Consider the following 23,553-nt stretch of genomic DNA (forward strand, 5'->3'; position numbering starts at 1 on the left):
GTATTAAAACATGATGTTTTGCATGTATGTACATATGTGTTGTTTAAATCTCTGGTTATCTTCATTTTGTTTACCCTTTGTAAATTAAGTTTCACAACAGTAAAAGTTTATTGACAGTTATTATTTGTTATTTACCGCAGCAGTGTCCAGGCCTGAGAGCTCTTCATTTCCAGTACGGATGATTGTTTGGCTGATTTGTGGACTCGTTCTTATTCTTCTTCTGCTCCTGTTGTTTCGCTACAAAGCTTCCAAGGGTGAGACCTTCTTCTTCTATTATTAGATGTTGCGTTTGAATTGTCCAAAAACACAGCGGTATTCTGATCGCATGTCAGAGGAATAGCAATATAACTTTGTAATAATAATAATATGATAATTTTACATTACAAAATGTAACTGAGAATGACTTTTTTCACAGGTTCATCCATCATCAGGTAGGTGCAACACTCTCTCATCTCATTTTGAACATAACATCAACACATGTTTATGTTCCTATTTATGTATTGTAACCGATACGTGTTGTAGACCAGTCCAGTCTGAGAACGCCAACACAGATCGTGAGGACTACCAGAATGATAATTACTCTGCTCTTCTCCATGGTAAGCAGTTAAACTAAGCTTTATTTTTTAGATAATTTAAAAACCTAAGGATGTTCAATTAGTATCATAAACTGAGCTTGTCTTGATTTTCTTTTGTCTGTAGGTGATGTTTTTCTCTATGAACCAATCAGAGGCCCTGGAGAAGCTGGACATGGTACAATTGATGCCTCGACAATCCTTTAAGTTTAAAACACATTTCAAATTCGCATTACATTTACATGTCTGATTAATCAAAGGATGTCACATATTCTTCGAATGATCTTAAAAAACACTGCTAAGTAGAGTGAGTACTTTAGTAGTGTCCATAGTGTAGATACTTTTGTAGACAAGTGTCTAAATGAAGTACAGAAAATTGTTCTGATGAATTCATCTGATTCTTCTAGCAGGGACGAACAATGAACCGGAAGAGGATGCTGTTTACGCAAATGAAGAGATGTAATCAGCTGCAGGTACAGTCAAGTACAACAGACATTGAACAAAATATATATATGTCACTGTTATATTTATCCTGTTTTAAAGAAATAACAGAACAAAAGAATAAAGAAATGAAGCACCCTTAATCCTTATATAACCCCTTATCTTTTCTCTTTCTCTTTGGTTTTCTTTCAGGTCAATAAAGAAATCTGTATCAACTAAACTAATGGAGCGGATGACGACATGAAAAACGACATCTGTGTATTTTTTCAGCTTCTATATAATCAGTGTGTGCAGCTGTGCTGTCCAAATATCAGACGGTATTTTGTAAAGTTAATCTAACAGCAGGTCATATAAGAAAAATATATCATATGGTTTGAATCTTCTTCAGATGTCATATATAATTATTCATAAAAATGTTTATGCTCTATATTTTTTCTTTGGTGTATCATACTGACACTTTTAATTTTTTTAAAACTCCTGTAGATACCTTTGTTGTTTGTTGTTCCAAAAAACAGCTGTTATGCACCTCGACACTCTGTACGAGGTGATTGTGCCGTTCCATTGTGAAAAAAACAACATACCAAGAAGAATAGTTAAGTACAACTCAGTAAAAACGCGAGGAACAAAAAACCAGAAACATACCACGGGGAACGTAGGGAAACACAGGAAGACACGGGAAAAGGTTCAGGTGAATAACACAGGACAAACTGACAAAGACATCAGGGAGAACATACTGTATACACACAGTGCTGACTGACAAACAAGACACAGGTGAACACAGAAAAAGGGCAGGTAAAACAGGAAATCACAGAATCACAAACATGACGTGCAACTTTAGAGTCAGCATCTTTTGTAGCTTTTGATTTAAAAAGGTTTACACATTTATAACATTTAACGTATTATATGTGAAAATCACATCCTGTTACACAAGTTTTCTTCTGACATGTTAAAAACGGTTTGACAATCTATTATGTAGTTTATGTAGGTTTCATGCATCAATAAACTTGTTCCAGCAATAATTTGTCAGCAGTGTTCCTCATAGATTTAAGGGGGAATATAACTGTAGTTACTTAAGGGTTAGTCTCTTTTTTATTTTATGTCACTTCTTAGTGCACATGATGTTTATTAGAGTCAAGCCTGATCAAAATGTTCCCGTACCATCAAGCATATGTTGTGCTGCATGTGAATGATCTTCGCATCTCAACATGATGCTTCATACTGTGGAATTGTTTTATATGTCATTTACATTTCCTTTTTTTTAATTACTCAAATGGAACCAGAGGTAGTTTCAAAATCTAAGTCAGGCAACAAAATTAATTTGTCAATTGTTATGGCTCTTGTATCAAACATATATCATGATCATTGTATCATTACCATTTCCGAGAGTGCCCTCTTGTGTTCTAAACTGTTGTTGTTATCACCCCAGTTGTTATGGCTCTATAGAGCGACAAGAAGGCAACAACACGTTTGAACTTCAGGTATTCTTTGTGGAACAGATGAAAAAAAATCAACCACCAAATAAAAGTTCTGACCTCATTTTATATTAAATTCAGTTCAGAGTATGAAGCACACACATACAGGATGTACAGGCCTACACAGTATAATCATACAACAACATAACATGCACAAATGAACACAATGAAATGTTAGTTAGTATATGATATGTGTTATAATAACTGATTTTTCATGTCTTTTTATTGTTAGGGACCAGTCAGCTTTGTACAAGAAATGATTCCATATATCTTTGCAGTGGAGGAGGTGGCAACATGTCACAGTATGCAGCGGTCAAAGCCACAAGTGTAGTAACTTCTCTATTTGCTGCGTTATTATTGCTGCAAAGAACATTTTCCCACACACACAGCGACAGTGTCTTTGCTGGATGTGAGGATGGAGCACACTATGCTCGGTGTGCTCGGGTTGTTCTGTGAGTACATCTCTGACTTTCTAATGCTGTGACTTTCAGTGGCAGACTCATGTTTTTCATCAACATGGTCATTTTGTACACATGATCTCTGTTGCTGATTTGGCTTTTGCACAATCTATGTACAGTATATAGTCTGAGATAATGTAATGAATAGTTTTTCTGATTTTATGGATTGTTTTACTTTATATACTGTATTCCATCTTGAAGAGTTTCTCTTACTTGTTTCCTCTTTCTGTAGCTCTGTAGTAGAATATCATCACAGAAATGTGATGCTGTTGATTGATAAGAAGTTGCTGTCACTGATGAAATTCCAGCTGGATCTTAAATGCTTCTGATTATTGTCTAATCAAGTTTTATTTATTTTAGTGCTGAATACACTCCTCTACGGACATGCTGAAGGTGACCAAATGTCGTTGCTTCTGCTTTTTATATATTTAGTCATTGATTCATACTTATCATCTACTGTATCACTCTTGATCACTTCCTGTTTTTCTTTTTCTGTTTTTCCACGTATCATAATTCCATGTTTCAATATAAATTAATGTCTAGATTAGTGCCCAGTGTTTGGGATGATACAAGCTACAAATTATTGGACATGGAAAGAAGTTGAGGTACAACAAAGATCCCCTCGGGAGAAATCTAGTTTGGTTCGGTCAAGCTAAAAAAGATACCAGACAGAACAAGTACACATGATATTAAATCATGTCAGAATAGAAAACAAAAAGTCACATGCCAGCACAACATGCATCTTGAGTTTAATCCTAAAACTTATTCACCGGTCATACATAAACACTTACTCATATGTTGTAATGGCTGCCACACAGAGATGCAGGAAGTGAGTCACAGTTGGCAGTACTGAGGAATCAGTCTATGTAAGGACTTCACAGTAAATGGTGGGCGACATTCATGTCTTTTGTATTAGTTTGAATGAAACTTGAACACCAACATATTATAGGTCAAAGTGGCCACATCAGCTACACTCAACAACAGCAAGGAGACGAACAGGGAGGGGAAATCCCCCTGTCTCCCTTATAAGATTGCTCAATTTTGTGAATTGTTGAGTCAGGAAAAACTTTATAAACTTAAATAAATATAAACTGTGATTCGCTGTTTCTGACAAATTCTTGAATATTTAGGCCTTCTTGTAAATTCAGCATATGATATAGCCTCTATTTAAGGAGTGCTGGAGCCACCTTAGCACCCCTAGTTCCTGCATCTTTAAATATTATTAAAAACAGTCAAAGAAAGATAATCAGAAAAAGAAGCAAAGAAGGGAAGAGTTTTACTGTTTACATCAGGAAAGTAATACAAATTACAACCCATCCTCTATCTACCCTGTAAGAGCAACATTCTTATAACTGTTGAGCAAGCAAACAGGGCAGGCAGGTATGAAGCTGTTTCTAAGAAATGAGTAAATGTACTAATGTAGAGTTATTGACACAGTTTAAGAACATATTGAGCAGAAATATAATATCACAGCTAATCATATGTAGTCAGATAAATCATATGTTCTTTTGATTGAACATATTAATAAAACATCTCTCTACCTCTGTTACATAGATGTTGATGCAGTCCTGGAAATTCCTGTATTCACTTTGTTTGAAGGAGACTCAGTGATTCTGCGCTGTAAGAATCGTACTTCAGGAAGTACGATGACAGCTACCTTTTTCAAAGATGGATCACTTCTTAAAATGGACAGAAACCATAGGTTATCCAGAACAGGAGGAATGACCATTGATCCAGTGTCAGAGTCAGATGTGGGCTGGTACAAGTGTAAGTTTGGTGATGGGACAGAATCTGAAGAAAGAGAGCTGAGAGTGAAAGGTAAGAAGCTGCCTCACTGTGATGAACAAACATCATTATTGTTTTCAATGCTGCACCAAGAATCCAAAGAACAGGTCACAAAATATTCAACGAACAAACACTTACTAGCTTCTGATGAGCTTTCAGCTGCATTTACTGTCTTCATCCAGTAAAGATTTGTTTTGTCGTGCAGTAAATTCTACATGAAGTATTCATACTTCTTAAAACAACTACTAACAAGTGCTGAACTACAAGTGAATGTTTTTCTGTGCCTTCACCAAACCATTCACTAAATATCTTTAATTTCCTTAATTTATTGTTTTTCTAAACCAAACAGCAGGTAGACGTACAGTCACACTGACAGCAGACAGGACAATCATACCACTGGGGGGCAGTGTGACACTGACATGTGCTGTGGAGGATCCTGCTGGCTTCAAATATCATTGGTACAGACAGACCTCAGACTCTTCTGGAAAAACTTCTGTTCAGACTGAAAATGTTTATGAATCAGACAGAGTTATCTCACTTGGAGGCAAATACACCTGCAGAGGATGGAGAAGAGAAAGAGATGTCATCACACCTGATAGTAATGCAGTCGTCATTGAGGAAACTGGTGAGTTTAGTATTTTCTAATGGAATAAACAACCTACAGTCTTTATGTTCTTAAACAATGTCCACAGGTTACACTGTTAATCTGAACTAAATCACAGTGACATTAATTTCCTTCTTTTATGTCTTTGTTCTAAATCAAACAGCAAACAGACCAAAGGCTGAACTGAGGGCTGATGACAGCAGCAGTGGGACCGAACAGGATTCCTACATTGTTCATGGACAGACACACACAGCAGGATATGTGTGCAGAGCTGGAAGAGGAGATCCAGTGTCTTACACTGATTACAGTAAACCTAAGTTTGTCCGGTCTGCAGGTCAGTTTGTTTCATGTTATGTCAACTCTTAATTAATTAAATCTAATTCTATTTCCTGTATGTAATGAACATACAGTAACTAACTTGAAAGTTAACAAATACTTGTCAACAATAATAATCATGATAATGTGTATAAAGATAAAAATTATAATTTCACCAAAACTTGTACTAACCCTAAGAAAAGAATATAAAGCAAATGAATATTTGAATTGTGGAGTTTATAATGTAAAGATCTCTGTGCTCTGTTGACCTCCTGTCACATGTTTTTCAGATTCTCACTCATCAGCGTCTCTCACAGTGAGTCCTGACAGAGCTCAACACTTCACCTATGACTCTGTCTCACTGAGCTGTGAGGGAAACTCTGCTGAGTGGAGAGTGAGGAGGTTATCGACTGAGGACAGATACCTGTCAGACTGCTCCACCTGGGGGGCAATGACTGGATCCACATGCAAACTAAACACTTATAGGCACAGTGATGCAGTGTACTGGTGTGAGTCTGGATCAGGAGAGTTCAGCAATGAAGTCAACATCTCTATACAGTGTATGATTTCATTATATTTGTTTTTTCTTTTAATAAATTATTTTGCACATCCCATTAGGTATTTCAACATATATTAGATGTTGTTCACACTGAGGAGTACAGTACACTGGCATTTTAAGAGTTTAGTCCAGTCCTTTACTATATGTTATCTTCAGTAGCTATAGGTGGCCAGGATTAATGGAAATAATGTTTTCTACTCAATGTAGATTGACTTAAATAGGTTCAGCTTTATTATAATGACTCAATCTTATGTTTTGTCATTTGTAGACCATCCACATTCAGCAGCATCTGAGCACACAAAACAAGTTACAATAAAACATTTGAAAAAGTGTCTCCTGTCTTTCAAAGTAATATTTTTAACAAAACAAACAAAAAGGTTTAGATTTATATGATTGATTTATTGTTCCACAAGATTATTTCCAAAAACTACTGTGCAGTCGGGTTGAAAATCATCAGTCCTCTGCACAGCAGTATAATTAAGTTGGGTACTGGTCAAACACAGGTAATGCCAAAGAATCTATATTGAATGAACGGCTAGCTGCACATCAGAAACTCAGCTCTGCACCAACTTCACACTTATTTGGTTTTCATTCAAACAACTGCGAATACTATATATTTATATATTTGTTGAAAAAGTCATGGAGGTCATTCATAGGGTATCTACACAAGATCAAATGTCAGATGTTATTATGTAAAATAAATATGTGAGTGATCTATTCACATCATTGTACGCAAACTCATTCTCAAGTTCCTCGACCAGCTGATCTCTGACTGAAACCTCGTTTTCTTTGACTGTTTAACAGATAAAAATATTATCCTGCTGAGTCCTGCCCGTCCTGTGACTGAGGGAGAGTCTATTAGTCTGAGCTGCAAATTAAGAAGTCGAACATTCGTGTCCACTGTGTTTTTCTATCACAATGAGAAACTGATTCAAAGTGACACCAGATGGGAGTTAAATATCTCTGCAGTGTCAAAGTCAGATGAAGGATTCTACAAGTGTCAACACTCAAGAAAAGAGTCAGCACAGAGCTGGATGTCAGTTCAGGGTGAGTAGGATTAAAACAATTATTCCATTTTCTTGTAAACTGTTTTTTGTTTTTTTTTTCTGAGAAAGAAATTTGGAAGAATTCTGTTCCTATTTATTCCAGCAGTGTCCAGGCCTGAAAACTCATCACTTCCTGTACTGTTGATTATTGGGCTAGTTTGTGGACTTGTTCTTGTTATTCCTCTGCTGGTGTTGTTTTGCTACAGAGCGTCGAAGGGTGAGACCTTCTTCTTCTATTATTAGATGATTTTTATTATTCAAATACACACACATACTCTGATCTCATGAGATAGAATAGCAGTATAACAACCATCTAACAACAAATGTCTTTTTCACAGATTCATGCTTTGTCAGGTAGGTGCAACACTCTCTCATCTCATTTTGAACATAACATCAACACATGTTTATGTTCCTATTTAAATGTATTGTATCTGATACGTGTTGTAGACCAGTCCAGTCTGAGAGCGCCAACACAGATTGTGTGGACTACGAGAATGATGATTACTCTGCTCTTCTCCATGGTAAGCAGTTAAACTAATCTTTATTTTTAACATATAATATTTTAAGAAATCTAAAAAAATCTTAGTTTGTTTAATTAGTATTGTTAATTAACCTTGGCTTGATATTTATTTCTCTGTAGGTGATGTTTGTCTTTATGAAGCAATCAGAGGCCGTCAAGAAGCTGAACATGGTACAGTTTATACCTTTTTATTCATCATGGAGCTGTTAGAAATATGAGACAATGTAATTTAACTGTAAATGACTTATTGACAATCCTTGAGCATATTTATTTGTCTGAAATGACATATTTTAGACTGAGTTACACATCTAACAACAAATGTCTTTTTCATAGATTCATGCTTTGTCAGGTAGGTGCAACACTCTCTCATCTCATTTTGAACATAACATCAACACATGTTTATGTTCCTATTTAAACGTATTGTATCTGATACGTGTTGTAGACCAGTCCAGTCTGAGAGCGCCAACGCAAATCGTGTGGACTACGAGAATGATCATTACTCCGCTCTCCTCCATGGTAAGCAGTTAAACTAATATTATAAATCTAATCTTACATATTTATACAGTGGGGTCCAAAAGTCTGAGACCATTGAAAATCTCTAATATCACGTTAACCAGGAAATAATCAGAAAGTGCTAAGAAAGTGTGAGTCTCAGCATCAAATCATTTCCATGCTTTAGGTTTCTAAAGGGGCAGTGCATGTAACAATATAAACTGTAAAACACTTCACAGAAACTGGATCAGTTGCATCCAAAGACAGACCCAAAGTGAGCACACCATCAGAAGATCAATAAATCAAGTTTGTTCCCTGAAAGATAGAAAAGCAACTTGATCACAGATACAGAATTTGATCAATACACACACAAGAATCCAATCAGGTGAAGTCTGTCAAAGGAAAGCTGTCTTGTAGTTGCTGAGGACGATTAGCCGCTCCTAAACCACTTCTTAGTTGGTGAAGCGAGACCAAAGACTGGAGGTGGGTTAAGAAATACCAGAGTTCTTCAAAGAATCAACTTTTAACTCAAATTGTTCAGCTGATATTATCATCTGCAATAAAAAATATTATTACATTCAAAACAGATGCAAAATAGAGTTGTTGAGTGGTCTCAGTCTTTTTGACTCTATAAACACATTTTAAATGATCAAAACAATCTGAGGTCTCACATGATTCATTTGTTGTTTACAGTTAAAGTGATTAAATTAACCTTGACTTGATTTTCATTCCTCTGTAGGTGATGTTTGTCTCTATGACACAATCAGAGGCCGTCAAGAAGCTGAACATGGTACAGTTTATACCTTTTTATTTAACATGGAGCTGTTAGAAAAACTGAACTAGGACAATTAACTGTAAATGACTCATTGACAATCCTTTAAGTTTAAAAAATATTTACATTTCAATTAATCCAATGATCTCACCTATTCTTTTATTGATCGTAAAGACTCCTGACATCAACCTCAATCTCTTTTTTGTTGACTTTGCTTTTTCTTTCAGGTCAATAAAGAAATCTGTATCAACTGAACCAATGGAACGGACGACAACATGAAAAACTACATCTGTGTACTTTCACAGCTTTTATGTGATCACTGTGTGCAGCTGTGCTGTCCAAATAACAAACAGTATTTGGTAAAGTGAATCTAACAGCAGGTCATTTAAAATGAACGTATCATATGGTTTTAATCTTCTGTTGTATTTGGTATAAAGAGTTTAGATTATCACATATAATAATTGAAATGTTTTGTTGTTTACGTCCGGTTTGTTCTGACACCTTTGTTGTTGTTTGTTGTTGCAAAGAACAAATATTATGTGTCGACAATCGGTACGAGGTGATTGTGCAACTTTAAACTCAGCATCTTTTGTAGTTTTTGATTAAAAAGAGTTAAACATTTATAACATTTAATGTATTTTATGTGGAAAAAAAATCCTGTTACACAAACAAGCTTTCTTCTGTCATTTTAAAAATAGCTTGATATTCTCTGTTTTTCATGTTTTGTTTTATATATATATGTATATTTTTAAAAGGTCGTTGACCATTTTTTGCATCAGTAAACGTTTTCCATCAATAAGCTGTCAGCAGTGTTCCTCATAGATTTAGAGGGAAAAAGGAATATAACTGTAGTTACTTCAGTTTGAAAAGTCTCATCATATTTGTGTCACTACTCACTCTTCATAATGTGTATTAGAGTCAAGCCCATTCAGGCACATGTTGTACTGCAAGTCAGTTATCTTAGTGTCTCAACATGATGCTTCATACTGTGGAGTTGTTTTATATCTCATTTACATTTCTTTATGTTTAGAATGAAACATATTTACGGTAAACATGTCACATTTTACAAATACAGTAAACTAACTACAATCAACTGCTTCTCGTGGTCCGTGGAGTAAGTCACCAGACTCCATTAGAAAAACACTCAATTTTGGGCCTTGCAGCGTTAGGAGAAACTGTATAAACTTGTGAAACGCTGTCTATACCATAGTCTTAACTAGTTGGGCCTCCGTATTAGTTCGGCTAACGTTATAGTGGTAAAAAAATTAATAGGTCAAATAAAATCATGTAGTTACATTTAAACATAAAGAAATCTTAAAATCAAGGAGTGTTTCCCATCATGCACTGTGTTCTGTGGAGAGAAGAGAAACATCTGCAGCTGTCTTTATGATTTAATTCTGATGCTTCAAACACATATCGATATATACGAGAGGAAGCAAACAAACCAACCACTCTGAACATGCGCAGAAAACAACACAGTCAGTTGACATCCTCGGATGAGACAGGAATACCCACCGTCATTATCACACTGGGATGGTAAGCTTGACTTTGGTTCGTCTATAGAAGCAACGTTCGCGCTGTGGCAAAGCCTGTTCTCTTGTAATATGTTTATGAACGTCTGAAGATATTGAAACTATCTCTCTCTAAGTAATCATATTTGTTGATGTCAAATGAATTAGTCAGCTGTAAGAGGGACATTTACCAGAAACATCATTTCCTCTTGAACAAATCGTGTGTGAGAGACGATTGCATTGATGGAACTACACAGAGTCAGTGTTGATATTTACCTCCACCTTCATATGAACATGAACAACAACATGAGCTTGTTTGTGTTTATTTGCAGTTTTTTTTTCTCGTGACTTTATATGGAGACACTGTTTATATGTATTTCTAATGTATCAGTGTTACATTTTTACAACATAATATGTTTTTATGAGTTTTTTACATCAGCTAAATCTTTAAAGAAATACAATACTAAATCAAATACTGACGTCATGCTATATGCAGCATACTACAGAGTAATTTCTGTTTTCACCACTAGATGGCGCCATTATTGCCTCCGGAGGTGTCCACATACACTTGGGTACTTTTTTGGGTGTTTTTATTATGAAGTTAAATGATGTTCTGTTTTCTTCGTTTAATTTGTTGAACCACAGAGCTGCTGATGTGTTTTTACTGAGTCACCATCAAAGCTGTTGAACAGCAGGATAATAAAGACAGAGGAGTATTGTAAAGACTAGACAGGCTGTAGATGTTTGTTGTGGTAAATGTGAGGACCGAACTGTGATCTCATGACTCTTCACCTCTGTTTCCTCTCACAGGGAGAAGATGATCTGCAGGATCCTGCTGCTCATCAGCCTCAACTGTGTCTGTGGTTAGTTTCCAGCTTCACTTTATTACACTGTGATTCAATGAATCAGTTAAAGTAGCCCACGTGTGAGCAAACAGTTGATGTTGATGAGCCTCTGCAGCTCTGAGACGTCACTAAACTGTCCACAGAAACATGTGTAGACTGAGTTTAAAGGCTGCCATGTTAAAGTCGTCAGTGTGTCTGCTCCCGACTTTCCCTCTGTGTCTCCTCAACAGGAACATTTGTAGTGAAAGTGGCACAGACCTCCTATCAGGCAGAGGAAAACCACAACATCACACTGGAATGGATGTTCCCAACCACAACTAACACTTCCCCAAACTCCCTTTTTATCTTCTGTGAGATGATAACTGATCACAAAGTCTCAGTCCTGTTTGAGCTACGTGGAGGTGTTGTGGTCCCAGAGTCTCGAGATCAACAGTTTGTAGGACGAGTCCAGTGGGACAAAGATGTCATCAGAGACGGACGACTCAGACTTCATGTGTCCAGACTGAGGACTGAGGACTCAGGCCGGTACCTGTGTGATGTGAGGACAAACTATGGTGTGGACTTTGGTGAATGTTGGCTCAACGTCTCTGGTAAGTCAGTAGAACTTTATCAACACCACAATCCACAATCCTTCACTTCATTCTCACAGTATCTGTGAAATATGTCACAACTTCAGCTGTTCTGTTGTTTGGTCTCTTTACAGCAGCGAGGGAGAGGCCAGAACCTGAGAGACCCAACACAGACACACCTGAGAGACCCAACAGGGTCAGTTGGGGAATGATTGCCCTCTACTGTGGACTGGGACTGACAGCAGCAGTGGTCGTTGTGTGGTTTGTTTGTCGCCGTTTACTTATTCACTGTGTGTCTGCTGAGTCCAGTGGAGGAACTAAGAAGAGTTTTAGCTCAGCAGCACCAGAGGAAACAGTTTCATCAGTACTGTAAGTGTGATTGTTAAAACACATCCTGCCTTCATGTTGTTCAGTACGTGTCCGTGATCTAAGAGTCAGAGGAGATAAACAATAATGGAGTTGATGGAGGAAATGTTTTTCTTTACCTTTATGTTGTCCTTTATTTTGACAGGACGTCTCATCAAGCTCATCAAATAATGCTGAGAAACACATCGACCTTGTACGCCATGTGTATGTTATAACTGTATATATGTATTTATACTTTTAATTTCTCTACATGATGTATTTATTTATGACATTATTATTCATTATGATTCATGTCATCTCTCCTGTACTGGACTCCTGCAGGATGTCATGAAGCTTCAGCTGAACTGATCTGCCTGTTCTCATGTGCTGTACAGTATGATGTTACAGGACACACAGGAAGTGATGTCTTTATTTATTTTATCATAATCTTCATCTTCTGATGAACATTGTTACAATGCACTGCCTTAACTACCTTAAATAAACAACTGCGGTTTCACTCTGAGCCTGCGCTGGAAACTTTACACCACAACAAACTCAGGGAGCCAGACCAGTGCAAGTGCAAAGTCCCCACTGATAAGATTTGTGGAATAGTTCCAAGCTGGCTGTTTCCCTCATTGGTGTAATAAGTAAAGCTGAAGAAATGTGGATGAGGATGGGGAGGTGTGCAACAGAAAGGAGTCACCAAAAGGAAATTACCTAGACCGGCAGCTGAGAATGTTTGTATAGTCAGTACTTGAAATCATTTCTCTCTTCTTGATGGTTATACCATACAAATTCTCAGGGGCGGCGACTTAGACATGTTACAAAACCCGACAGTCAGGAGTGTCTCCACTGTCAGCTCAGATAAACTTCCTCTCTGACAGAGAACACACTTGTATCGCAAGTTTCACAGTTTCGTCCGCAAATGACCAAAGACTCACAAGTTGATCTGTGTTAGTAATCTGTTTATTGAAGTCATATTAATCAGTCAGCTGTATGAGTGACATTCTACCAGAAATGACAGAAATAACAATGTCTATGCTGTGCAAGTAATTCATATGCAGGAATTATTATGTATGACAGCATGATTGATAGATACAAAAAAAACAACTATAAACCAAAGACCACACTCTACATACAGTATATGAAATCTAAATTAAAGTGAACATATTCACTGATGCTCAGCTTACAAAAGAGCACGTGTGAAACAAAAGTATTGCAGGATAAAACGATCAAAGATCATTCATTCATTCGCCTTCAATCGTCACAATGAAGCACCGTTACTCTGGGAGGTAGCACGGAAGAATATTAGTGTAACATTGAGATTAAACTTCATCCATGATTTGAACTCTGTGTCCAGGCAGATTCATGAGGATAGTTAAACATCAGTTATATTGTCTCTCTGTCTACAATCTCAAAGTGTTGATAATGTTACAAATGTTGTTGACATTATAACACAGAAGTGAGTAGTGCATCAATTAGTATTGTTCTTATTTAAAGTTGTTAACAGAGATGAGGTATGCTGTACATTCAGTGAGGAGGACTTGTTTGATACTCAGACCAAAATGACTTGAGTCACATGTCTGGCAAGAGGTAAGAGAGGAAATGCCTCTCACTGAAATGACAAAAACTGAGTTTGACTGAGGTACTGGAGGCCTGGTCACATCAGAATTCTTTACAAAACAAATTAGGAAATTCAAATGAAATCACTCTGATTCATTTACAAGTAAATCATTTCAAAAATTTCACAATAGGCTCAACTTTGGTGACTTTTGACACACCAGTTTTCACCTTTGATCAACAGTAAAACTGTCTTGACGATGCTGCCGACGTTTGATGAAACACACGGCCAGAAATGTAGAGGTATCTTTTGTAGCTGTGTTGCACATCTGTTTTACCCTACGCTATCAAAGTATAAATGTCTAAGGTATTCCTAATAAACAGATTACACAACAGCAGCTTTAGAAGAAGAGGTAAACAGAGTCTATTATATTAATATCAACTTGGTGAGGTAGCAAGGCCAAATACTTTGTTTGCATAGGATGTCACGTCATTCTGTAGCTAATGGCGCAAACTGCAGATGGAAGGCAGGAAGTGATTTATGATTCATAATGAGACATGTAGTGATACACAAGGTTCCTCTTAAAATACTTAATAGGCCATATTAACACATCTGACCCTGACATCAGGTTCAGGGTGCAAGGCTTGAATGCTGGAATAATGTAATGCTGCTGTTTTCTAGGTTGAAAGTTGTCTACAGGTAGGTAATGACAAAACCATTTTACCACTTTGCAATTGATAAGGTGACGGAGAGTGAAAATCTAGAGGGACATCGGGCCATATTTCAATGTAAAACAGCATATTTGATAAACATTAGCTTTCATTAGAAAACAGATCATGTTGGCAATTAAAACCACTTCCTAGCTAATGTGACTAGGAAGTGGTTGAACGCTAACATTAGTTAAGCTTACATGTGTTGTTTTATCTTGAAATATGGCCTGATGTCCCTCTAGATTTTCACTAATCATCATCTTTTCTGTTGCTGATCAATTTAGGAAGTGCTGAAATAATAACGACTCGTCAGAGCTCAGAGTGTTTATATGACAACCCATTACCTAACGTAAGCATTCAACTACTTCATAGATGTCATTATTGTTTGATTAAATCCAGTGTGATTCACTTTCAGGCTTTAATAAATCTGTCCGAGATGTGTGCATTGATGTTTTAGAATTAATTCACGACTTTCCTGTCATATCGTGAAACACTATCAGACAGCAATGTTAACTAGGAAGTGGTTGCATTGCTAACATTAGCTGTTGTCTAACGGAAGCTAACGGTTTAAAAAAATGTTGTTTTATCTTGAAATATTGCCTGATGTCTCTCTGGATTTTTACCATACATTGTCTTCAATGTCTCAAAACTGTTTCCTTACTTTGTAATGTTAAAGTAACTGTTTTTTTTTCTTTCATTTGTGGAGTTTGGGCCACTGTAAATGAACAGTAAGAACACATGAGAACAATAGCTTTCCTATATCCTATCCATTCTGCTTTTCACTTCCGCTCAACATCTGAAATTCACGTCATCAGAACCACGTGACTGCAAATACTCCACTCATTAACATCAAAAGAAAGGACAGCTTAAACAAAAACATAGACCAACTATTGTGGTCTCATTTCCATAAGGTAGATGACTGAGGTATAACAATAGCTTCAGAATGACAAATAGAGTTCACTCTTCTATGCATGAGGTATTTAAAGAATGAACATTAGGGATGCATGATAAATTATTGGCCTGAATTTATCAACTATTAATCGTATCTGTGAAAATACAGCCAATAATACGAAAAGTTGTTTTGTGATCTGCAAATTAACAGAGAAGAAGAAGGAAGATGAGGAGAAGAAGCAGAGGAAGATGAGGAACACTCTTCTCACGCTCAAACGGCTGCTAACAGGTTGTTAACTTCTTTCTAATATATAAGAATGTGAAATTATGGGTTGTTTTATCAGTATAAACAATCCATATCATGCATCCCCAAACAAGAAATAAATCGCATTACTTCCAAGGTGTTCTCCTTGTTGCAGTGCATATAAAAATAACATTAACCAACGTTACTTGAAACTCAAGTAAAGTGCAAGTGCTGCTTTTACTGTTGTAAACAAACCAAAACTTGCATAGAGTCCAATCCTTCCCCGGCTCACTGGCTTTGATGTCTCATTTACTGGTTTATTGCTGGCAGCTGTGAAGAGATTTAACAAATATTAGCCACTGTCTACAGATTTCTGTTAACAGAAAATTAAGAATTATAATTATACATGTGTTTTTAGATTTTAAATTATTATTGCATTAATATGTGAGCATGACTTTAATGTTGTGGCTGGTAAAGATGGGACTAATTCTAATTACTTTATATACTTCAGTATAGAGTAGCTTAATCAAGAATAATATATCATAATTTGGTAATTGATTATAGAGAGCTGAAGCCACTCTCCTTCTGGTGGACCCCATGGGACCTTATTTCATGAAAACTTTGTATGTTAGTGAATAAAGAGAGACAAATAATTAATTGATTCTGTTTGAATTGTGTCATGAAACACACACGATGTTTAAAATATATTTTCTAAGACAATACAATCTCAGTTTGTCATCAAACTAATAAAATATCAGACTCTGAAAATAAGTCATTACAAAGACGACACAGCCAACAGTATCGTTAGTGACGTTGTCTCCTAAATTAAACTTTGTAGGGCTGCTCCTGTATATTAGCAGCTCACAGAACTGAACCAGAACCAACTCTCCTTTCACATAACTGCAGTTGTCAATATGAGCAGATTTATTGTGATTTTTCATCTTTTTACGACCTTTTCTGAGCCCAATTGGCTCCATGTTGGTGTTGGTGACGTGTGTTGAGTGAGACGATGTAATTCACTGAGCGCTTTAACATGAAACTACATGAGATTTTACTTTAATTACAACAAACTGAGACTTTATTGACTTTAGAAAATTATCACTCCACAAACTGGCAGCTACCAAGACTGTTTATACTGATGACACACAGACACCACATGATACTAACGGCGTTACTATTGGCTGACAAACCATGTTAGAAACCAACCATTTTTTCTTTTTCTTTTTTATCATCTAAAACAAGTCTCCAACTACTTCAGTTGTTTAGGAGAATGCTGCAACATTGTTTTTGCTGTGAAGCTCCAGAAATCTTTTGTGGAAACTTGACCTGACTTTCCATCATCATGGAGGGAGGAGATAACTTTAGCTTTTAGTAATCAGACACCCATGATGCAGGTGTTAAATTAAATCAACACTTTTACACTGTGGGTAATGCCGGGATCAGACTACATATGTCGTTCACAATGGTCACCATGTCAGATTAAGCAATCACAGTGGCATAAATTCTTGCCATGTCTTGGTTGGAAGACTGGCAACGTAAGTTCATAGGTCATCGTTGAGGCGGGACAGCACGGTCTTGTGCTCAGACACAAACAAGAAAAAGAAAAAACATTGTGGACCCATTCCTGGGTCTCACAAAGAGTGAACAGTGTGGCTTGTCTGTTCTTCAGAGAGAACTTGAGGTAAGTAAAGGAACGTGTACATGTCAAAATCATTACATTACTGCGGGATGCTGCTGTTAGGGTGTTGTGGAGCATCCCAGATGCAACATCTTCAGTTATGTTACACTACGCGTCTGTTTCTCGTTTCCGACATTCATAATCAAGCCCACGACCACATCGTGTTAAAATCTGCCTGAATTTGTGTCGTCTGATCCCGGCATAAGGGGAACAACAGTGGGGCTTTACTAATTTGTGTAACTAATAATGCAGTGGCCCTGGTATAACTGGGTTAATATCAATGTACATGATTGTGAAACAACATACAACTTGTCAATGATGTCATCTTACCTGTAACATTGAGATTACATGCCGTGTGGTTAGAATCTTTATTAATGGCAACACTGCACTGATAGGTGCCTGTGTCATTGAGCCTCAGATCCGTAAGTAGACATTCAATCCGTCCTTTCTTGGCGAGCTCTGGATCACACCACGCTCGACCTCTGTAGTGTTCATCTTGATATGGTTCAACCTTAGGCGGGCTGTTGTAGAGGAAAACTGTCCTTTGTTGGTTCACGCTCCAAATATGTATATGCAGTGAGGCAGAAGACATGTCAGTAATGACAGGGAAGAGCCATGTCAGCGTGATGTTACTGTATTCCACTACCTCCCAGTACTCCCTGGTCACATTCACAGTGAATGGCCTCTGACCTGCAGGGGTGAAAGGACAAAACACAAACACTGAGTGAAGGAACTTACACAAAAAGTAAAGCTGCTCGTTATCAGTACGTTGATTAGCAGTTACTTTAGCAACAAGTAAAGCTATCTGTCCCGAGCTGCTTCCGAGACATAACCCGGTTTCACCTGAATCACCGGATGGAGTTATAGGGCCGTATTTAGACGGTCCAAAGCGCAGCGCACTAGTGCGTTTAGGGCGTGTACAAGTCCATTTTGCTTGTTAAATGGTGGAAAATCTGGGCGCAAAGAGGTGGTATTTAGACTCTGAATTTGTCATGGGTGTGTTTTGGCCGAAAAATAAATCAAACCAATCCAAGTAATGTCTCCCTGTAAGAGCCAGGTGCGCAAGGACCTGGCACATATAAAAACAGCAGCACTCGTCTTCAGCGTGATTCTCGGCTGCTGGACCATCTGCCCCGCTGTTTCACAACAACTCTGTTTGACTGCATATGAAGAAATAAACTGATGTTAAACTGAGGAGGAGGAGAAGCTGCTGCGTCCCTCTGTGTGGGCGCAGATCTAAGTCGGTGAATCAGGCGGGACGGATCATAAAAAGCATCATCCTAATCAATAACGGTGGGATGACGGGAGAAATAAGTTCTTAATGAGGAAAATATTAATGATATCACTTGCAGCAATCCTCCAGCAGCAGAAACAATATGTGTATTTGTACATTAATGTAAGGAACAGATAATAAACTTCATTGATTATTTAAAACTCCTTACGCATTTTTTTCTGAGAGTTTATAACTACAGCTTTTAGTTTTGTTGATTAAATGAGCCACGATGTGTTACAGTGACATGACTGCGTTCAATTAAATGTTTAAAATAACTGAGAGCAGCCTCTCAAATCATAAAATCAGAGTGTGTGAATGGTGTGAAGCCGCCTGTGTAGGCACATCTAATGCGTCCTCAAAAAGCAGAAAACAGACTGTGCTTTGACTTAGACCAGCTTTTTGTTGGTCCATGTCTCTTTCTGCTGCCTCAAGATAGCAATCCTCCAAACCACCTGACGACACCTCATTTTAAGACCAACATGCCCAGGGGCATACAGGTGGGAGCGAGTACATTTACTATTTACACAATGTATCCCCAGAGCCTAATGCCCTGCACAACCCGGCAGTTACAGGGCTTGTTTGCACAGTGGAAAGGCAGTTTGAGTAGCAACAGTAAATAATCAGATACGATGAACGGCAACTCACCCGCTGCGAGAGAGAAGAGGGTCACAGTTATCAAGATGGGAGCCGTCCCAACTGGCATCTTTCATCAGGCCAACCTAAAGTGGGAAACAAAAGTGACAAATATGATCAAATTTGACTTAAATGTATTAAACTTATCTAAACTTATTTCTATGCTAAAATAATTTATTACAGTTTTTGCTTAATGCTTAAACACTAAAAGTGGTTGCTATGCCCAAAGCATCACAACCTCTAACTTTGGTGACCATGCCCTAAACAAAAGCAGCAACCCTGCAAACACAATATAAGCTTTGCACTGTGTTTGAAATTCTCCAACACACTTCTTGCAAAACACTACACACTGTTTTTTACATAAGACACATTGTTCAAAAAGGAAATCTCATGCAATCATTGGGAAAACACATCTATTTAAAATACAACACACAACTAAAATTGGAAAAGCACACAGACTCACACACATGAAAACATTTAAAATGTCATTGTAGACCAAACAGTCTAAGCCATAGCACTACAAATACACCTGGTGTGAGCTCAGCTCCTTTGTGCCAACTTTGGAAACATGGAGGCAGAAAGAGGAAGAGGGAGAGTAAGAGCAGTAGCAGGACGAGGAAGAGGACGAAGAAGGGGAGCAAGCAACAGAAGGAGACAAATATCTGATGCAGGGGTGCAGATCCGATGTCAGGATTGGGGGAGACTCAAAAGTGATTTTTTTTTTTTTTTTGCCTGTATGCAGCTCATACCATGCCACCATAAATCACAACTTCGTAGAGGCTCGCCATATCATTCAAAAAGTACTGCATTTCTTTTTAGACGTGAATCTAAAATGTGAAGAATGTGAAGTCTGAAAATACATTTGTTGAATAATTTAGGGTATTCAACCCCCCCCCCCCCCCCCCCCCACACACACACACACACACATACTTATTACAGTATTGTGTGTAAATGTATATGTGATAGTCCTGTGTTTTCAATTACACTCACTATTCACTGTACATTATCTGCATGTTTCTGTTTTTAGAGATTCCTGGAACTTTTTTACTTTTGCAAAAACCTGAAAAACAAGTGTTTCCATTTTGTGTTCATGTGTCTAGATCAACTGTAGTTGATCAATCTTTCACACAAAAAAATCTGTATGAGTCAAAAACCATCCAAAGTACTGAATACAGCTGTGTTTTGCATAAAGCACATCTGCGTGCTGTTGCTGCTAGGAAAGAGTAATTCAAAGGTGCATGTGTTTAACGTTTTGCTGCTAAAAACTGTTTTGAAATGGGATTGTTGGGTTTTGTTTCAAGAGTTTCATTTTGCCGTATAAGTTAGGAGTTTATCTCCATGTGCTGTGTCTTACTCGGCCTGTGTGTTAAGTTATGACACAGTGAGCCAAAGTCTGCAACATGTGTCAAAGCATTCGGCAAAAACTGTAACCATTTACACCGTATTATGAACATCAATTGCAACTTTCCAAAACACAATTGCTAATAAAAAGTTTATAAAGCATTTCATTGCTTGTTAACAGTGAAATAACTATTAAGTACGGTTAATAACTATTAATTTTAATTTGCCATTTTCATTATGTCTAATTGTTTATTTTAATGAAATGATGTTAAGAAAGTGTTACCGAATATATATACACAATGTATGTGCGTAAAAGAGATAATCAAAGACCCGAGAAATACCAAGGACATGACCTCAGTTTCCTAAATGGTAGCTTCGGCTCTGGGCCAGGGGTGAGAAAAAAAAGAAAAGTTTCTTTGTTTTTCATTATGCACTCAAGGAAAAAGTGGAAATGTTCGAGAAAAAAGTTGAAATACAACACACCTCCTCTAAAATTGGGTGTTTTTCGAGTTTTCGATAAGCGCTGTTTGGTTTAGTCTCAAATGGTCGACTCAAATCTTGAAATGTCAAGTTTATTGTATAGCGATTAAGTGCAACTTCCTCATCTTTCTTTCTCACCCCTGGCACTACTCTTCCGTACCCGACCTCCCGACTATTTGCAAAAACGTGTTACATAGTGAAGTTTACCTGAAGGACGTCGATGTGTTTCTTTGTAACGCGGTTGTCTGCAGATTTCTTCCTCCTCTCTTCTGTCGCTGAAACGCTTCCAGTCGCTACAGTCTGGGGAACATTACTGAGGAGATAGAGGTCCAGTCTGTTCTTCCTTTCTTGTTACATGCATGAGGACTGAGAGCAGAGATTAAAACTACTTTTGAAACTAATCTGGAGGCCGCAAATCTAATTTATGAGCCGGTGGCGTTGGTTAAATTCACCACGTAGCCTACCGACTGGTTGGTTTCGTTTTTACTGTCGCTCCTCAGTGTTCTCACTGTAAATATAAATCTTACTCCTTTTACATCACATCTCTTGTCCTCTGTCTCGACTGCGATGGTTAAATTTTGCAAAAGGCGACAACACATGCTCTTTCACTCCTTCACTCCATGGTTCACTTTGTCAACTGCGCACTCTTTTCACAGGAAGACTGTGAAGTGGGGAAGTGACAGCGGGATCACATGATGAACAATATGACGATCACAACTTTAAGCTCTCCTTTTTTAAATGCAGCCTGTCTGCTTCTGTGTCTGAGGTGTTTCTTACCTCCCTGCAGCTGTTTGAACTCACATTTTCAACTTATTTCAGCATTCACACCAAATTGATTAAAGAATATAACATATTGATGGTAAACATGGAAATTTTTACATATCCAGTAAACACTAACAAGGGCTGCTTCTTTGGGGAAAAAAGACTCACCAGACTCCATTAAAAGATGCTCAATTTTAAGACTTGTTGCGTTAGGAGAAACTGTATACATTTCGTGAAGCTCTGTCTATAACACATTCTTAACTATCTAGGCCAACTTGTCAATTCGGCAAATATTATACATAAAGTTTTTCGTTTCTTTGTGTAGAAAACGTATTTGTTTTTTCCCAGTGAAATGACCTGATTTGAAACTGCTACTTCCTGAACTGTGGACCAATGTTACACATTTTAATGTGAACCCGGGTTGCTTTTACACATTTATCATTCATGTATTTCTCCTTTGCTTTTACAGAAACAGTTAAATGTTGTGCAGAGCCTCAGATGAAGACCGTGATGATGGCTGAGGACATCACCAGCAGCAGGAGAAGGACACTGGAGCCTGTGGTGACTGCATGTGACTGTTTCACCGTTCAACTTCACCAAACGTGACTGTAGGCTAGCTTTTCTAGATTGACTGTACTATGCGTCATCATGACCTCGCAATTATACTGATCTGACTACTTCTTGACTGTGTTCTGGTGTGAAGCTTCCTGTTCATGTTCATGATGGGAAACACTCCACTTTTCTCCTGATCGAAAGAAGTTTGATCTGAAGTTTTCTTTATGTTTAAATGTAACTACATGATTTTATTTAAATGATTAGGCGATCTGAGGGGGGATGAGGGTGCCGTCCCCCTTGTCTGCAAAATTACCAAAAAGCATCCCCCTTGTTAACCTGCCATCACTCTCCATCCGCTAGTAGGAGATAGTGTGTTACAAATCACAGGCGGCCGCAATCAGCTCCGGCTCACAGTGGAGTCAAGCCAGGCACGGCTTCATGTTTATTTTGTTTATTTCATGTTTATTTTCAATAATGTTCAAGTTTTTTCAAAGATAAGTTTTTTCTGACAGTTTAATATCAATAGTAAGTTTGCTATTTATGTTCTAAAACTGAAATGTCACTTTTCGTAAGTGTTTTTAGTGTGTCTGTTCAGAACATGGTGGCTTATGTTGGTAATTGTCACTTTTGTGCTGGTTTACAGTTTAACTATTAGTAAGGTAGCTGTTACATTTCCTGACACCAGCTGTTTAATCCCCTTTTGAAGCACACTCTACTGGGCAAACTATGTCCTTACATCAATTTAAAATGACCCCAAGCATGTTTTTCTGCATTATAGTTTTTAAATGTAAGGTTTTCATATCAGTGCAGGTCGGACAATATAAACACCTATACTGATATGTCTGTGGTAGGCTAATATCGGCCGATAAATCGGTCGGGCTCTACGAATTTAAGATGGTAAAAAATTCCAAGGGGTCATGTAACTAAAAATGACCCTGCTTGTGGTGTATTGTGAGAAACATGAGAAAACCCTGCCTGAATAAACTCAGTCCACTGCATACAATTTAAAGGTGTATTTACTCATTACTTTAATACAGTTATGAAAAGACAACTGTAGTAGGGAGAGAAGGAAGATAACTGGATGAAATGGAGTTGTAGAATTAGAAATGTCACAGTTAT

At 37.5% G+C, this 23,553-nt stretch overlaps 2 protein-coding genes across 7 annotated transcripts; one reads left to right on the forward strand and one right to left on the reverse strand.

The window, feature by feature from the left end:
- Positions 1-10,491: 10,491 nt before the first annotated feature.
- Positions 10,492-23,553, forward strand: LOC311251741 (uncharacterized protein). Of its 6 annotated transcripts, none has more exons than XR_014621458.1 (7): positions 10,492-10,572; positions 11,358-11,410; positions 11,623-11,982; positions 12,096-12,330; positions 12,473-12,531; positions 12,649-12,726; positions 15,680-15,749. XR_014621458.1 is itself a non-coding variant. In XM_084344374.1 (6 exons), coding segments are annotated over exons 1-6 (786 nt in total). In that variant the 5' UTR covers positions 10,492-10,495; the 3' UTR covers positions 15,682-15,755. The 6 variants fall into 6 exon arrangements, 2 of the variants coding, with proteins under 2 accessions (XP_084200500.1, XP_084200501.1); XR_014621459.1 differs by adding an exon at positions 11,078-11,119 and having other exon boundaries at positions 10,544-10,572; positions 12,473-12,726; XR_014621456.1 differs by lacking the exons at positions 12,473-12,531; positions 12,649-12,726 and adding an exon at positions 22,349-23,553 and having other exon boundaries at positions 15,680-15,757.
- On the reverse strand, positions 13,255-21,774 carry LOC311251742 (programmed cell death 1 ligand 1-like). Its single transcript, XM_084344376.1, has 4 exons — positions 21,325-21,774; positions 19,309-19,382; positions 17,721-18,080; positions 13,255-16,042 (listed from the first exon to the last, which is right to left on the reverse strand). Exons 2-4 carry the CDS (start codon positions 19,364-19,366, stop codon positions 15,915-15,917), a joined length of 546 nt encoding a protein of 181 aa, XP_084200502.1. The 5' UTR covers positions 19,367-19,382; positions 21,325-21,774; the 3' UTR covers positions 13,255-15,914.

This window comes from Pagrus pagrus (assembly GCF_965226575.1).
Source record: "Pagrus pagrus genome assembly, chromosome: 22".
NCBI lineage: Eukaryota > Metazoa > Chordata > Actinopteri > Spariformes > Sparidae > Pagrus > Pagrus pagrus.

Excerpts from the sequence above, each read along its gene's own strand:
- LOC311251741 (XM_084344374.1), top strand. The coding sequence starts at position 10,496 with ATGCGCAGAAAACAACACAGTCAGTTGACATCCTCGGATGAGACAGGA. Across the intron at positions 10,573-11,357 it reads GTCATTATCACACTGGGATG|GGAGAAGATGATCTGCAGGA; the intron begins GTAAGCTTGACT and ends TTCCTCTCACAG. Across the intron at positions 11,983-12,095 it reads ATGTTGGCTCAACGTCTCTG|CAGCGAGGGAGAGGCCAGAA; the intron begins GTAAGTCAGTAG and ends GTCTCTTTACAG.
- LOC311251742 (XM_084344376.1), bottom strand. The coding sequence starts at position 19,366 with ATGCCAGTTGGGACGGCTCCCATCTTGATAACTGTGACCCTCTTCTCT. Across the intron at positions 18,081-19,308 it reads CCTCTTCTCTCTCGCAGCGG|GTCAGAGGCCATTCACTGTG; the intron begins GTGAGTTGCCGT and ends TCACCCCTGCAG. Across the intron at positions 16,043-17,720 it reads ATGTAATCTCAATGTTACAG|CTGCCAGCAATAAACCAGTA; the intron begins GTAAGATGACAT and ends ATCTCTTCACAG.